Here is a 15,009-nt window from a genome sequence, read left to right on the forward strand (position 1 = left end):
GGATACTTGACCTTGAACTGTCACCTTTAACTTGAGCCAAGAGACTTGGTTCCTTTTCTTGCAAGCAACAATCTTTCTTATCATGCTGATCATTTCAAAACAATTCATTGATTCTATGTCCATACTGATCAAATTTATGCCTAGGACATAGTGTTACGGACAGATTTTCTACATCAGATATTTGACTATGAATTGTGACATTTAGCTTCAACCTAGGGACCTGGATCTTGCGCCAGAAACTCCATGTCTTCATGATGATCTCTTTATCAAGTTGTTTTAAAATCCACCATTCAAGTTGAGTTCCAAGTTAAAGTGTTATAGTTTGATTAATTAAATTTGACCTTAAATTGTGATGTTTAACATTGACCCAGGGACCTGGTTCTTGTGCTCAACACTCTGTCCTTTCAAGCTGATCACTTGTCTACAATAATTTGAAAATGTGTCCCTTCCATACATGCCAGACATTTTCAGGTCTGAATCGGGACATTCCATTAAAAATGTTGGGACATTTGACCAAACAGCAGGACACCTAAAACGATCAATCATGCCACCTTTACTGTAGTCAGTAATCAGTATATTACTTACAAAACCTCATTATTTCTGGCAAAAATTGATGATAAATGTTTTTAAGAATTTCATGAACAAAGACGTCCTCCATTTTCCGGAAGTAAACACACCTGCACTATGTGGATGAATCCATGACGTGAAATTTCGGGGCATGCCTCTATCATACATGCCATAATTTTTCAGACCAATTCCGAGACATTGAGTTAAATTGTCCGGGACTTTTGCCGATTTTCCGGGACATGTATAAAATGTAGCGATATTTATAGACATATGCATTTTTGGTACGTTTTTTTTTGTTTCGCATCGTTAATTGCAAAAGTTCGAAAGCCTATCCGAAATACACTTGATCTATTAACGTCAAATTAAACATTACTACTTCCGTTACTAGATACAAGCCACGTGTTTTCAGTGTAAGCGTTCTAAACATAAATGGTGACGTCACTGCGTTATTGTTATTAAGACCGGTGTGTAACGCATAGTTGTTGATACGCCTTTATTCATTTATAACATTTATATAAGTAATTTAGGATGACGTTTTTATATGCTTACTTTTTCACTCAACTTCTTTGTCGTTTAAATGTGCGAAAATAAACTGCTTTTAATTTTTACTCAGTGATGTTGGACTTCAGATGTGTGAACAACTATCCTTTGCCCTTACGCAGCGGGATATAATGACGTAGTAGATTAAAGTCAATTAACAACCACATTAAACAATGCCGCCTTTTCGGTTTGACTGCGAACGTGAGACAATCGATATGATAACAGGACCCCTGTTAATTGATCGATTTTGACACGTAGCGTAGTCTGCCTATTCGGGTAGGCATTGTCATGGAGACGCTGCAGATATACACAGATTCGAGGTGCAGTTAAGCCTAAGATAAGGTACATGTATATATGGATTTTGTAAATTCCGGGACATTTGACAGATTTCCGGGACAGTGGGACAAGTTCTTCATTTCCGGTGCTGTCAGATTATTTTCTTAAAATCAGTTGAAAACAAAAGTAAATTTAAGCGAAACATCAATGTGTATCGGTCAGCGCTAAATTTGTTTGATATACCAAATTGGTGTTTTGACAGGTTTTTTAGCCTCGGGTGGTATAATACACATAACACCGCATAATAATATCTTTGTTGTGTCTGTGTATTTCGATGTTTATGAGGTCCCTACGCGCCTGAGGCTGCATTATGTGAGGACCCGGAGTGTGTCCCAGCACTCCTACCTAAAAAGATTTTAGACTCACGAAAGTTGGGAAGAATTTTGAATGATAGCTGCAATTTCCAGCTATTTATTGTTTACTGAAATATTTTTAATTTTGAGTTGGTCATGTGCTGTGGGGAGAAACCGTAGTACCCGGAGGAAACCCCGCCTGTCCTGTATGGTGACCACCAACCAAACTCATATGCGCCAGGAACAGGAAAATAATATTTTTGGACTTGATTTGGGACATGAAATACAAAAGCAGTCTGCTTTTAACTTACTACGATGCATCTATCGCTAGCAATTAGCGACCCCTATATTAAAAACACCATAGTGTGATTGCCCGATAAAATCAATAATTTGCCGATAGATCGCTGATAAGGTGTCAAAAACAACACTGGATCACTCGACTAGAGACATTGTTTGTTAATAGGGGGCAATAAAGGGATTAGGGATGGTAATTTAAGCCAGACAGAGCTTGATTAGCAAATTTTATTGTGAAGTTATAAAACATAGGTCATTTTTATGAATGTCGGGAAAAATTGTGTCACATCGTGACACCGGGACAAACAACCCAAAAGCAGGACTGTCCCACCAAGATCGGGACGTCTGGCTGCATGAATTCCCTACTGTAACACTCCAGACAAAGTGTCAAACATAGATTTCTTAAATATCACCATTGACCTTGCATTTTGATCTTGACCTTGAATCTATAATCCTGGTTCTTGCGTGAGACACTCCGTCTGATTGTGCTGATGCCTTGCTTTTATTATTTCAAAATCAATTCAAAGTTATACCGTGGATAACTTTTGCAACTTCTGATTTGTTTAATTTTACCATTAAACTTGAATTGTGACCTTGACATTGGACCTAGTGGCTGGATTCTTTATTTGAAAATCCATCTTTACTGGATTAAGTTATGCAATTAAAACAAAATGTTTCTTGCAAATTTATTTAATATGATCTAGGACCTTAACATCAAACCTGTGATCCTGGATCTTGCACACCACAAGCTCCTCCCCCCCCCCCCCCCCGATAATGATGCTTGCTTGCAGTTTTTATCAAAATCCATCCATGCTGAACAAAATTATGCATCACACTATTTGTAAAAATTTCACCTTGACTTTGAACCTATTAACCCATTTATGCCAAGTTGACTCTCCCATCCTTCTAAATTGGATCAATTTATTTCCAAAATTAGGGATGTCTTGTATATTTATTTCTATATTTAGAATATTTTTTATAGAAATTCCTTTTAGTAAACAGCGCAAAACCTGATTAGACAAAGCAGCATGCAGCGTCTCATCTGGGTCTACGCTGTTTGCCAAGGCCTTTTTTCTGGACGCTAGGAAAAAATGGGTTAAACTGATTCCTGCACTCAACAATCTGTCTAATCCTTCTGATCTCTTAGGGCAAGTTATCTGAAAATCTATATAACCATGCTTGACATAAAAATGCACTAGATGAAAGTGAACACCTACTATTGTCCTCAATTTGACATTTGACCTTGAATTGTTACATTGATGTTTTTGCCTAGGGACCTGGTACATTCCATCTCATCTAAAAATCCATCCATGACGGAAAAATTTAAGCTATATTTTCCAATGCCCCACCATCTGCTGGCCCACCTGAGTGAGCCTGTCTTCTAAAGTGTTCCCATAAATCAGCAGTTTATAAAACGTGCACATCGAGATGCATAATTTGTGTATGTATTCCAAAATCTTATTGCATTCACCAATAAGATGCAGGGCAATATAAGACCCAGACATTTTATCTGGAAAAAAAGTAATGTTTTACACATCAGAAAATACGGTTATGGGGGACTAAATAAGTTGATGTGAATCCAAATTTTATCATTTGAAAACACAGATCAAACCTGAAAATACGATAACATTGAACAAAAAGAACAAAACAAGCAAATTTGTTGAATTGATATCCCCCGCCATTTTTTTGGGATGGATGCAGAACTAAAAGATAAGGTGTCAGCATTAGATTGTGCCTTAAGTTCATAGAATGGTGATCTTCTCATTTTCCAAGCTTTTATCGCAAACTCTGTAGACAACTACTCATATAATCATTATTTGACACACTTTAATAAAGATAAATAAAAACTATAAAAGCATCAGATTTTTTTTAAAGAGCAAATAATGCTATCAAAAGTTGGTGTTATTTTAAAGATAGTGTGCGGGGACAATTGTTGCCCCTCTTTTAGCTATCAGTGTACATTATATACTCGCCACCAAATAATAATTAACAAGGGCTGTTTGTAAAACATGCATGCCCCCCATATGGTCTGTCAGTTGTAGTGGCAGCCATTGTGAGAATACGTTTTTTGTCACTGTGACCTTGATCTTCGACCTAGTGACCTGAAAATCAATAGGGGTCATCTGCAAGTCATGATCAATGTACCTAAAAAGTTTCATGATCCTAGGCGTAAGCTTTCTTGAGTTATCATCCGGAAACCATTTTACTGTGTTGAGTCACTGTGACCTTGACCTTTGACCTAGTGACCTGAAAATCAATAGGGGTCATCGGCAAGTCATGATCAATGTACCTATGAAGTTTCATGATCCTATGTGTAAGCTTTCTTGAGTTATCATCCGGAAACCATTTTACTGTGTCAAGTCACTGTGACCTTGACCTTTGACCTAGTGACCTGAAAATCAATAGGGGTCATCTGCGAGTCATGATCAATGTACCTATGAAGTTTCATGATCCTAGGCATAAGACCGACAGACCGACCGACATGTGCAAAACAATATACCCCCTCTTCTTCGAAGGGGGGCATAAAAATACAAACATAAGCTTGAACAAATTATTTGTTCAGGAAGATAGGGCGACAACTCTGCCATAAAAAGGCATTGTGCAACAAAATATGACTTTTGTGTTACCTTGACATAGTCCATAGGGACATGGGTCGTGCATATGCCTCACTGCCTGATAACGATTAACAATTACATAGTGATTTGATGTTAAGTAGATTCCTAACAAAATAAGGCATATTTAATTAAAATGTGTTACATTTGACCTCAGTGTGTGACCTTGACCCTGACCCTAGAGACCTGACTCTTTCCTGTGACACACAGCCATATAAAGAAGAACTATTGTAGAAAGTTATTGCAGAATTCATTGATGCATACTGAAGAAATCGGTAAATTATTAATAATTCATCTTTTTAATCATTGGCCTCAAAGTTTGACCTTGACCTTGACTCTAGGGTTACAAGTCTTGCATGTGACTCAGGCCAAGATGTTTGAAAACCACTGTATAAAGTTTCATAGCTGTGGCTCATATATTTGTGGAGATACAGCCCAAGATTAGAAAATACTATGTAAAAAGATTATTTTCAAGTAAAAAAACGCCCTAACTCGAATATTGACTTAATGGTTTGTATTACAACTCGACATGAAGCATCATCTTATCCATATTTAAACTCATACACTCATTAACAGTGTGCTTATTTTCAAGTAAAAAAGGGCCATTACTTCAGTACTTGCAAAAGGATTGCAACAGCCTTTGACATCGTACTCTTTAAATAACTCTCATTCCAAGTTTCAATAGGCCCAAGAAGTTCTGAGATATTGCTCTCGACACAAAAATATTCAGAACAGACGGGCAGACCGACGCATAATGCCAAAACAATATTTGTCTTCAAGCCGTGGAGGATAACTTAAGTCAGTGTTTGTTAGTTGAGCAAGGATAAATAATATCAAATAGAAATGCAAGAACATATTTTTAAGATTAAAGCAAGCAGTGCTTACATTTTTATACATTTTTGTATATATTTTTTATATATTTATATATTTAATAATCTTATCAACTTTGAAAAAGAAAAAGAATCAATCAGGATTAACAAAGCCAATAAGTGTTTGAGAAGACAATTATTACATATATCATATGGCATACAATCCAATAATCTTTTCGTAAACAAATCGTTGTTTCACAAGCTCTACTTTTAACAAATTGAAAGAAGATATTTCTAAAAGTACTATAGTTTGTCCCCCTATTCATGATGATATAGCAAGTTATCATATGAAGGTTCTTTTTACACAGTACAGTAGTTTTTATGTTTTTTGTTAACAAAATGTTGATATTTTTGTAATCAATGACAACACTTTAAAAATTACTGATATGTTGATAAAAGGTCAATAACAGACCAAGCTTGCAAAGGCTGACAGGAAAACAATGTGTGACATGTACAATAAATCAATGCGAAGCAGAGTACATCTGCGAGCTGTCTAAAGTACATTACAAGTGACTAAGAGGCATTACAATTAAGGAAGGATTATAAATGGCAAGCATACATAATGAAATCCTGGTGTAAATACAAGAAACAACTAGAGCTTTGTCACAGACATGAGGTATACCCCCACATGCTGCACTGACACAGAATATTTTGCATGCTGTCTTAACAAAACAAGAGAAGCTAATTTATGGAGATTTTTAAGAATTATTATGCCATTATCATTTATGGCCATTTTGACCTTTCAACTCTTGAATTCTTTCGCATGAAAAGCCGTCCAATAACTGTGAACAAATTTATGTAAAGAGTCATTTTAAAATCTCAATATGAATTACATAGTTATGGCCCGGACTAGATCATTTATGGCCATTTTTTATCTTTGAACTCAGTATGACCTTGACCTTGGAGATATTGACGTAATTCTTTCGCATGACACACCGTCCGATCATTGTGAACACATCTTCCGAGTAATTTTAAAATCTCACAATGAATGACATAATTAAGGCCCGGACAAGATCATTTATGGTCATTTTTGACCTTTGAACTAAGTGTGACCTTAACCTTGGAGATATCGACGTAATTCTTTTGCAAGACACACCGTCTGATGAATGTGAACAAATTTACCGAGTAATTTTAAATCTCGCAATGAATGACATAGTAATGGCCCGGACAAGATCATTTATGGCCATTTTTGACCTTTGACCTCAAAGTGTGACCTTGACGTTGCAGATATCTACATAATTCTTTCGCATGACACACCATACAATGATGATAAACAAATGTGCCATATGATTTTAAAATCTCACAATGAACGACATAGTTATGGCCCGGACAAGCTCATTTACGGCCATTTTTGACCTTTGAACTCAAAGTGTGACCTTGACCATGGAGTTATCGACATAATTCTTTTGCCTGACAGACTGTCCAATGATGGTGAACAAATGTGCCAAATGATTTTAAAATCTCACAATGAACAACTTAGTAATGGCCCGGAAAGCTCATTTATGGCCATTTTTGACCTTTAAACTCAAAGTGTGACCTTGACCTTGGACATAATGACATAATTCTTTTGCATGACACACCGTCCAATGATTGTGAACAAATGTGCCAAATGATTTTAAAATATCACAATAATTGACAAAGTTATGGCCCGGACAAGCTCATCTATGGGCAACTCCAAGTGTGACCTTGACCTTGGAGATATCAACCTACTTCTTTCCCATGACACTCCCTCCCATGATGGTGAACAAATGTACCAAGTCGCTTTAAAATCTAACGATAAATGACATAGTTTTCGTTCGGACAAACTTTCGGTTTAAAACACACTAAGTGACCCTGTAACCTAGTTTTTGACCCGGCATGACCCATATTCAAACTTGACCTTGGTATCATCTAGATACAACTTCTGACCAAGTTTGGTGAAAATCTGATGAAATTTTGTGACAGACAGACCAACCAACAGACCATTTACAGACAGACCGACCGACAAAGTGACTCCAATATAGCCCCCATTACCAATGGTAATGGGGGTATAATAACAGATCGCAGGGAGTTAATCAGGGTGGCATTACCTTGCAATTTCTATGTCCCTGTAATAACAATATATCATTTGATAATAAACTCAAACATAAATCTTTCTACTCTAAAATAAGAAACAACACATTTATATTTGAACATTTAAACAAATTGCTACATGTTTTTCAATTTATCATCAGGGCCACTAGAATCTTCAGTGACAGAATTGTTATTGAATATGCATAATGATAAAAAATCAAAGAAATGTAACAACATTAACCCTTTCTGAACATGGAAAGATAAGTATTATTGCTAAATTATTTCAGCTAGCATAATTTGCAAAAACATCAGTTTTTCTGGCACTTCAATCAATGTGATAAACAAGACATGACAACCGAATTCTAACAATAAATGTGTACTGAATACTATACATATCATACCTATTTTGATGTAGGATTAAGAATTGGTTATGGAAACAGCTGTAAAAAGACCTGCCAGTTTCCCTAAGACAGAATCCACCGCAATAAATTTGCGTAATAATTTTTTACCAAACCAACCATGAAAAATATTTCAATCACACCTACGTCAGTTCTGAGATTATGAACCAAGAAATTTCATTTACAACTGTATTTTTATTCAGCATTAGGCCACGACTTTTTTTTTTATTGGTTTACAAAAATTATTTTGAAAATGGTCCATCGGGCGGTCGAAAAAAAAACAAAAAAAAAACATCATTGGAAAAATAAGTTAATACTAATAACATCAGAACAAAGACATCATATCTTTTATAACCTTAACACAGAGACGAAAAATCTAATTATGCAATGAAACACATCTATATCTTCAAATGAAATGAGTCACCTAAAAGCACCTTTTGTAACATCACGCAATTTTAAACACTCCATTAAATGACATGCGTTCTTCTCCCATTAAAACGAAAAACTGCGCTTCATTGCCGTAATTCGATGCGCACCATTACGCAATGCAATGCCCGTTGCATAAATCTTATATAAGATAAACTACTCATACACAAAGTATGTGTTTGCTCTTATTGAACTTATGACATCGTCCATGAAAAAAAATCGAGGTAGATCGATCCCCGCGTCGTCGCGGTAATGTTTGTTAAAGTTGTTGTTGTCATGAAAACTCGTTGATTTACAACGCAACACGTCTTTTTTAAACTGACGCGAATTAATACAATCATATTTGTCAACTTGGCTTTTGCTTTATTTTGATAATTTAATCCAAAGTTTAATGTTAGCAAGTGTTTTTACTGGAATTGTAAACAAGGAGCCAGTTAAAGGGGCCTTTTCACAGATTTTGGCATTTTTTAACTTATTCATTAAATGCTTTATATTGATAAATGTAAACATTGGGTCGTATAAGCTCCAGTAAAAAATCAAGAATAAAATTAAAAAAAGGAAAAGAACATTGCCCGGAGCAGGTTTCGAACCAGTGACCCCTGGAGCCCTGCCAGAATCCTGAAGTAAAAACGCTTTAGCCTACTGAGCTATTCCGCCGAGTACACGTTCTTGACGTATTTTATACCTTATATAAGCAATCTTCGTAGTTGCACACAATTTAACGACAAAAACAGAACTCTCCAAATTATTCAATCGTTTCGCGTTGCAACGCTTTATAATTTTTAGGTTTTAAAATCGTCAAAAGATGCATATAATGGCTATATTAGAGCATGGTAAATGTTCAGTATTACTGTTTCCTCACTTATATCATAACTAAAACGAAAATTTGCGAATCTGAAACAACTTTTTTCAATTTTGTCAATTTACCAAAGAGTGAAAAGATCCCTTTAAAGTCTTCTGAAAATGTGCAGTCTGTGTGAATTGACAGTTTGACGTCATCAAAGGAAAGCCGCTTGCTGTCTGAAGCAATAAAGCGACAAATTTCGCGCCGACAAAAATGGCTTCCTTTGTCTAGCAATCAACATGCCGAACCAATCGTGCGTTTGTTTCTCAATTGCAATCCTCCAATTTAATAATAGCACGTGCATAGCTCCGCCTTCGAATCTTTTGCAGAGAACGGAGGCGGAGTTTAACGGTTAATTGAGCTAGTATTTTTAATACGCAAGTTGAGTTCCGATTTGCCGAAATTACTCGGCCCTAAGCATTAAAACGACAAATACATTTATCAATGATTTTCCGAGATATACCGATTTGTTCCGATTTCCAAACTTTCTGTACAGTTCCTAACTATGGCGGACGCCCGTGTTTACAAAATTCCTAAACACATATATTGTAAATAATGGCAGTGTTTTATTGGATTATTTATACTAATTATCAAATTGCAAGGTAATACTTTTTTATCTACTATAATATCGGGTATGTTTAATATAATAAACATGTTAAACAATATAGTTGCGTCACAGACTCGGAAATAAATTTTGATGCGGTCGACATTTTACTGACGCTGATTTTCCTATTGTCTGTAATTAAATAAATTTTGAGAAGTGCCCATAAAAGGACTGGTACATACTGTGTCACATTGAAAAATATCCCGATCTCTGTAATATATGTGAACCAATCGTTGATTGTACTTACTTGATTTTATTCGCAACCGTACTCAAACCGGATCGTTTTTTTTTCTCGTTTCGCTCGTTTTTCAGTGCGGTCGGGAATAAAATATATATAAAAAAAGACGATTTTCCAATTTTATTTTTTTTCCCATTTTCCAAAAATTAGGGTAGGCGGTTTTGTAAACCAAGAAATATAAAAGTAGTGGCCTCACTACAAAGAATTATTTGGTGTGAGGTATTTTAAAAATATTAAGAAGTCTTGTATGCTAACGATATAGAATAGGCATTATATGTTTCAAATTTAGGGAGATATAATCTATAGTTTTTTTTTCCTAATTGATTCTTGGGATCATTTGAAATCAATTACTCAATGCACTGAAATTATCTTTTGAGCTCCATTTTGATAAACGTTATTCAAAACTTAGTTTACAAAAGAGTAGGAAGTCATTTCAGCAGATAATTCTGACAAATATTATAAGTTTTATATCTTCTATTTTTATAAAAAATCTTATTCTTGCATGATATAATTTTTTATTTAAAAAAAACAAACAGTGCAAGTCATCAATTCATTCTCAGATCACTTGCAAGTTTTGTTTCATAGCAACATGATTCTACGGCAATCACAGAAGATAACAATTATTTCAGTCTTAAATGAATACTTTCATAGAAATCAAAATGTAATGCAGTTAAGATTAAAGGAGAATAAAAATGAAGCAAGAGCAAAGAAAATGTCTTCATGTGAAATACCTGTATGTCATAGAGATGGGAATTAAGGTTGCCTAGCTCCCTCTGTAGAACATATAACTTCCTCTTTTCAGCCTCCAACAGGTGGAATGTAACCTGAAACATAAAATGTAACCTTAAAGTTCCAGTCAACTTTTATTGAACAAAAAATTATTAAGCAGATAATGTATCTGAACGACATCCGACTGAACAGAACACGAAAAAAATAACTCTAAAAAATTGCACTACATGTGTATACAAGATAAGTATTGATGCAAAGCATCAAAGGGCGTCTGGAATTTCAGTGTAAAAGGCACTCAATGAAGTTACATGGAACGATATTTTTTCTACTGTAAATATTAATATATTGGCCAATTATTTTAATCAAAATAGAAAAAGATACTGGTATAACCATTATCTATGATTTTGTGTTATAACCCCCAAATAACCATTATCTGTGATGTTGTGTTGTAACCCCCAAATATTCCATAGTTCATTTGATCAACATTGGTTTCCTTTTTTTACTGGCATCCGTGTGCAATTTTCATTAATGGAACAGAACTGTGTAGGTTGTAAAAAATCTGCTTCATCTCACAAAATGCGCATTGATAGTGTCACCTTAAAAAGTCCATACCAAAGGGTCCATACCACCTGGATAGTAATACGTTTCGCTTCGCGCTCTATATGTGGTTCTTAAAAAAACACTTCAAGGAGTGCTTGACTCTAGGGAAACGGGTTGCTGGGACACAGCTCCTCCTTGATAAGTGGCTGCTTCCTTTATCACAACTCATTGTTACAATCAATAATACGTGTCGCGCTTCGCTCTATATGTGGCAGGGATAGTACTTAGGGCCTTTGATAGACAACCATTAACAACAACAATAATACATGCAAAATAGATGTGTTGTTAGCATTTATTTGTTAATATAAAAACACATGAATTTTTTTATAAGATATTTAAGAGATGTAAGAAACTTTAATTTATGTTGTCACCACGCAGCATCCATTAATTTTTATAAAAATGTGCAACGGTGCAACGTTGTATTTAGGTCGCAGTATTTTTAAATTCAATTTAAAAAAAACCCGTTAATATATATATATATATATATAAATATATATATATATTCATATATATATATTAACAAGGGCTGTTTGTAAAACATGCATGCCCCCCATATGGGCTGTCCGTTGTAGAGGCAGCATATGAAGTGTCATGATCCTAAGCAAAAGTGTTCTTGAGTTATCATCCGAAAATCATTTTACTATTTCGGGTCCCCGTGACCTTAACATTTGACCTTGTGACCTCAAAATCAATAGGGGTCATCTGCAAGTCATGATCAATCTACCTATGAAGTTTCATGATCCTAGGCGTATGCGTTCTTGAGTTATCATCCGAAAACCATTTTACTATTTCGGGTCACTGTGACCTTGACCTTTGACCTAGTGACCTCAAAATCAATAGGGGTCATCTGCGAGTCATGATCAATCTACCCATGAAGTTTCATGATCCTAGGCTTATGCGTTCTTGAGTTATCATCCGGAAACCATTTTACTATTTTGGGTCACCGTGACCTTGACCTTTGACCTAGTGACCTCAAAATCAATAGGGGTCATCTGTAAGTCATGATCAATCTACCCATGAAGTTTCATGATCCTAGGCGTATGCGTTCTTGAGTTATCATTCAAAAACCATTTTACTATTTCTGGCCACCGTGACCTTGACCTTTGACCTAGTGACCTCAAAATCAATAGGGATCATCTGCGAGTCATGATCAATGTACCTATGAAGTTTCATGATCCTAGGCTCAAGCATTCTTGAGTTATCGTCTGACAACCACCTGGTGGACGGACCGACAGACCGACCGACAGACCGACATGAGCAAAGCAATATACCCCCTCTTCTTTTAGGGGGGCATAATAAATATAATAGGCACAAATGCAGTACTTATTTACACTAATTTACTCAAAAAATCACCACTATGCATTAGATATCAATAAAACAAAAATATATACATTGATCCGTACAATAACTGCTCCTCCGTTAAGCGAAAAAAAATGCATTACATACTAGTCGCTTCTCTCCAGAGCGACACCAATAATAAAGGTCTGATGATTATTACTGGCATTGTTTCTCTACATGCAAAGGTGTGTGATGCCTCTGGACTAAATTGATAAAACACGCTGCATTTTGTACTATCCCTTACTCTCATAGTATAGGTCCTCCTCAAAGTATCGTTCCTTTAAAGAAAAACCTTCAAGAAGTGCTGGAAAGTTAATGTTTTTCAAGATGTCATTTATTTGATGGTTTTTCTTGACTATTACGGCAATCATTCTCATGATTTCTGGTGTTCATTGGAAAGTAGGTCATGTTTATTCCAGGGTGATGCTATGATTTTTAAATAACGTAACAAACAATTATGTTAGTTTGTTTATGGATTAATAGTAGCTTTATCAAATGTTTTATATGCCGCATTTTTTTAATAAAATGTAAAAATATTTAAAGAACAATATGAGCAAGAGTTTCGTTTTTCCATTAAGTTATTTTTTTTTAGAACAAGCACATGCCCATAGCACAGGTGGTTAGTGTGTGGCTATGATATTAATTAGTGAAAACATCATTTTGAATGATTAATAATCATATTATAACGAAAAATTAACTTTTCTGAAAAAAAAATTCACTATCAAATATAAATATAACAAGGTATCCAACTCGAAATCATCCGAAAACGGGGTGCATCGTTTTGAACAGGCATTACTTTATCAATTTTGCAGCGATTTTCACGATCTCAGTCTTATTCAACGCAGAAATGAATTTCCCATGGCTTTGGAATTAGGAATTTTATCGGCATATTCATAAAATGGGAAAATAAATTCATTTGCCTTTTTATTCCAAACGAAAAGTCCACTGATTAGGGAAATACTAAATTTGATATAACTCTTTATAATTGAAATTAAAAGAACATAATCATATAATACTTTGTTAAATGTAATTGAATTAAAATTGAGATAAAATATGCATTAGACACTTCAATCTAAAAAAAATTTTTTTTAATGTTTTTATTTTTTTTTGGAAATTGGGAAATTTTTGCCACATTTTGGGAAAAAGTATACTTTTTAAGATTGGGAACATAGCCGAATTTCGGCTATAAAATAGGGCAAAAAAAACACCTGATACCAGTATACAATTCATTATTGAATTTTGAATTGAGAACTTGCATTTTTTTTTTTTTAATTTTTAAATATATTTTTCTTTAGAATTATGTGTGTTGTGATTTGTTAGTTTTCCGTGTTGTGTTGTTTTTCCATTCCATTTTTCCAACTATCTTTATGTCAATAAATTTTAGTTGATGACTTGATGTTTCTGTCCTATGAATCCCAGTCCAGTCCTGCAAGTTATTTAAGTCCACAGGACCGAATGTCCTGTGGACTTTAAATACATTTGGGAAGTCTGAAAACCTCGTAATTTTGCTGGTAATTGCGCCGGAACATATAAAGTAAGTACTCTTCAATTCTAAACTGAGGAGCTGCGCCATGAGCGCATGATACGCCCGTCGTTCGCCAATGAAGTAGTAAGGTAATAAATAACCCTTTGAATCATTTTTTTACTTCAGTTTATTTGTATTTGAATACATGGTTTATTTTATAAGTACATGAGCATGGAGCGCCGTCTCCTTGACATTCATACCATATCTTTTTTTGAGTATATGTATGCATTTCTTTAGAGGATATGGAGTTGAAGTAAACCTGTTATAGATATTTTGACCAATAATAAAAGAGAAATGTAGATGGGTAAGTGGTAGTGTACAATCGGAATAGAAAAAAGCTCACCTTGTTCAATTTTTCAGGGATACTATTTCAATGGAGCATAATGTATCATCTTGCAACATCAATTTAGATTGAGGTTTGTCCATAGAGCAATTAGAAGAATACACAAGTAATATCTGCAAAAATGTTTGTCAATAATGTTTGTCATAAATGAGATGGTATACTCAAGATTTATTGACTGAGAGAAATCCAGATAGCTTTATGATCTGAGAAGTATGTAGAAGGGGATCAGGGTTTATCAATATTAAGATTGTGTTGAAATTTGAAAAAAATCCATCGAAGGATATTTGAGCTACGGTAGGACATTCAATGAAATCACGAAATTTTGACGAACAAAGTCCCATAACTCTGGAACAACAATTCAGAATTCCGTCAAAAACGAAAGGGGATCAGGGTTTATCAAT

General features: G+C 34.9%; 1 protein-coding gene across 3 annotated transcripts in view; it reads right to left on the reverse strand.

Moving 5' to 3' along the window:
* The window catches only part of LOC127868663 (ras-GEF domain-containing family member 1B-like), a 128,049-nt gene that overhangs the window by 88,106 nt on the left and 24,934 nt on the right, over nt 1-15,009 (reverse strand). For 2 of the 3 annotated variants that reach the window (XM_052410599.1, XM_052410602.1), the window contains exons 2-3: nt 10,805-10,897; nt 7,581-7,598 (exon numbers count right to left, since the gene is read on the reverse strand). In XM_052410599.1, the coding sequence (XP_052266559.1) occupies nt 7,581-7,598; nt 10,805-10,897 (111 nt within the window). The remainder of the gene's footprint in view (nt 1-7,580; nt 7,599-10,804; nt 10,898-15,009) is intronic. The other variant, XM_052410600.1, reaches the window with a different exon arrangement.

Source organism: Dreissena polymorpha, chromosome 2 (assembly GCF_020536995.1).
Source record: "Dreissena polymorpha isolate Duluth1 chromosome 2, UMN_Dpol_1.0, whole genome shotgun sequence".
NCBI classification, from domain to species: domain Eukaryota; kingdom Metazoa; phylum Mollusca; class Bivalvia; order Myida; family Dreissenidae; genus Dreissena; species Dreissena polymorpha.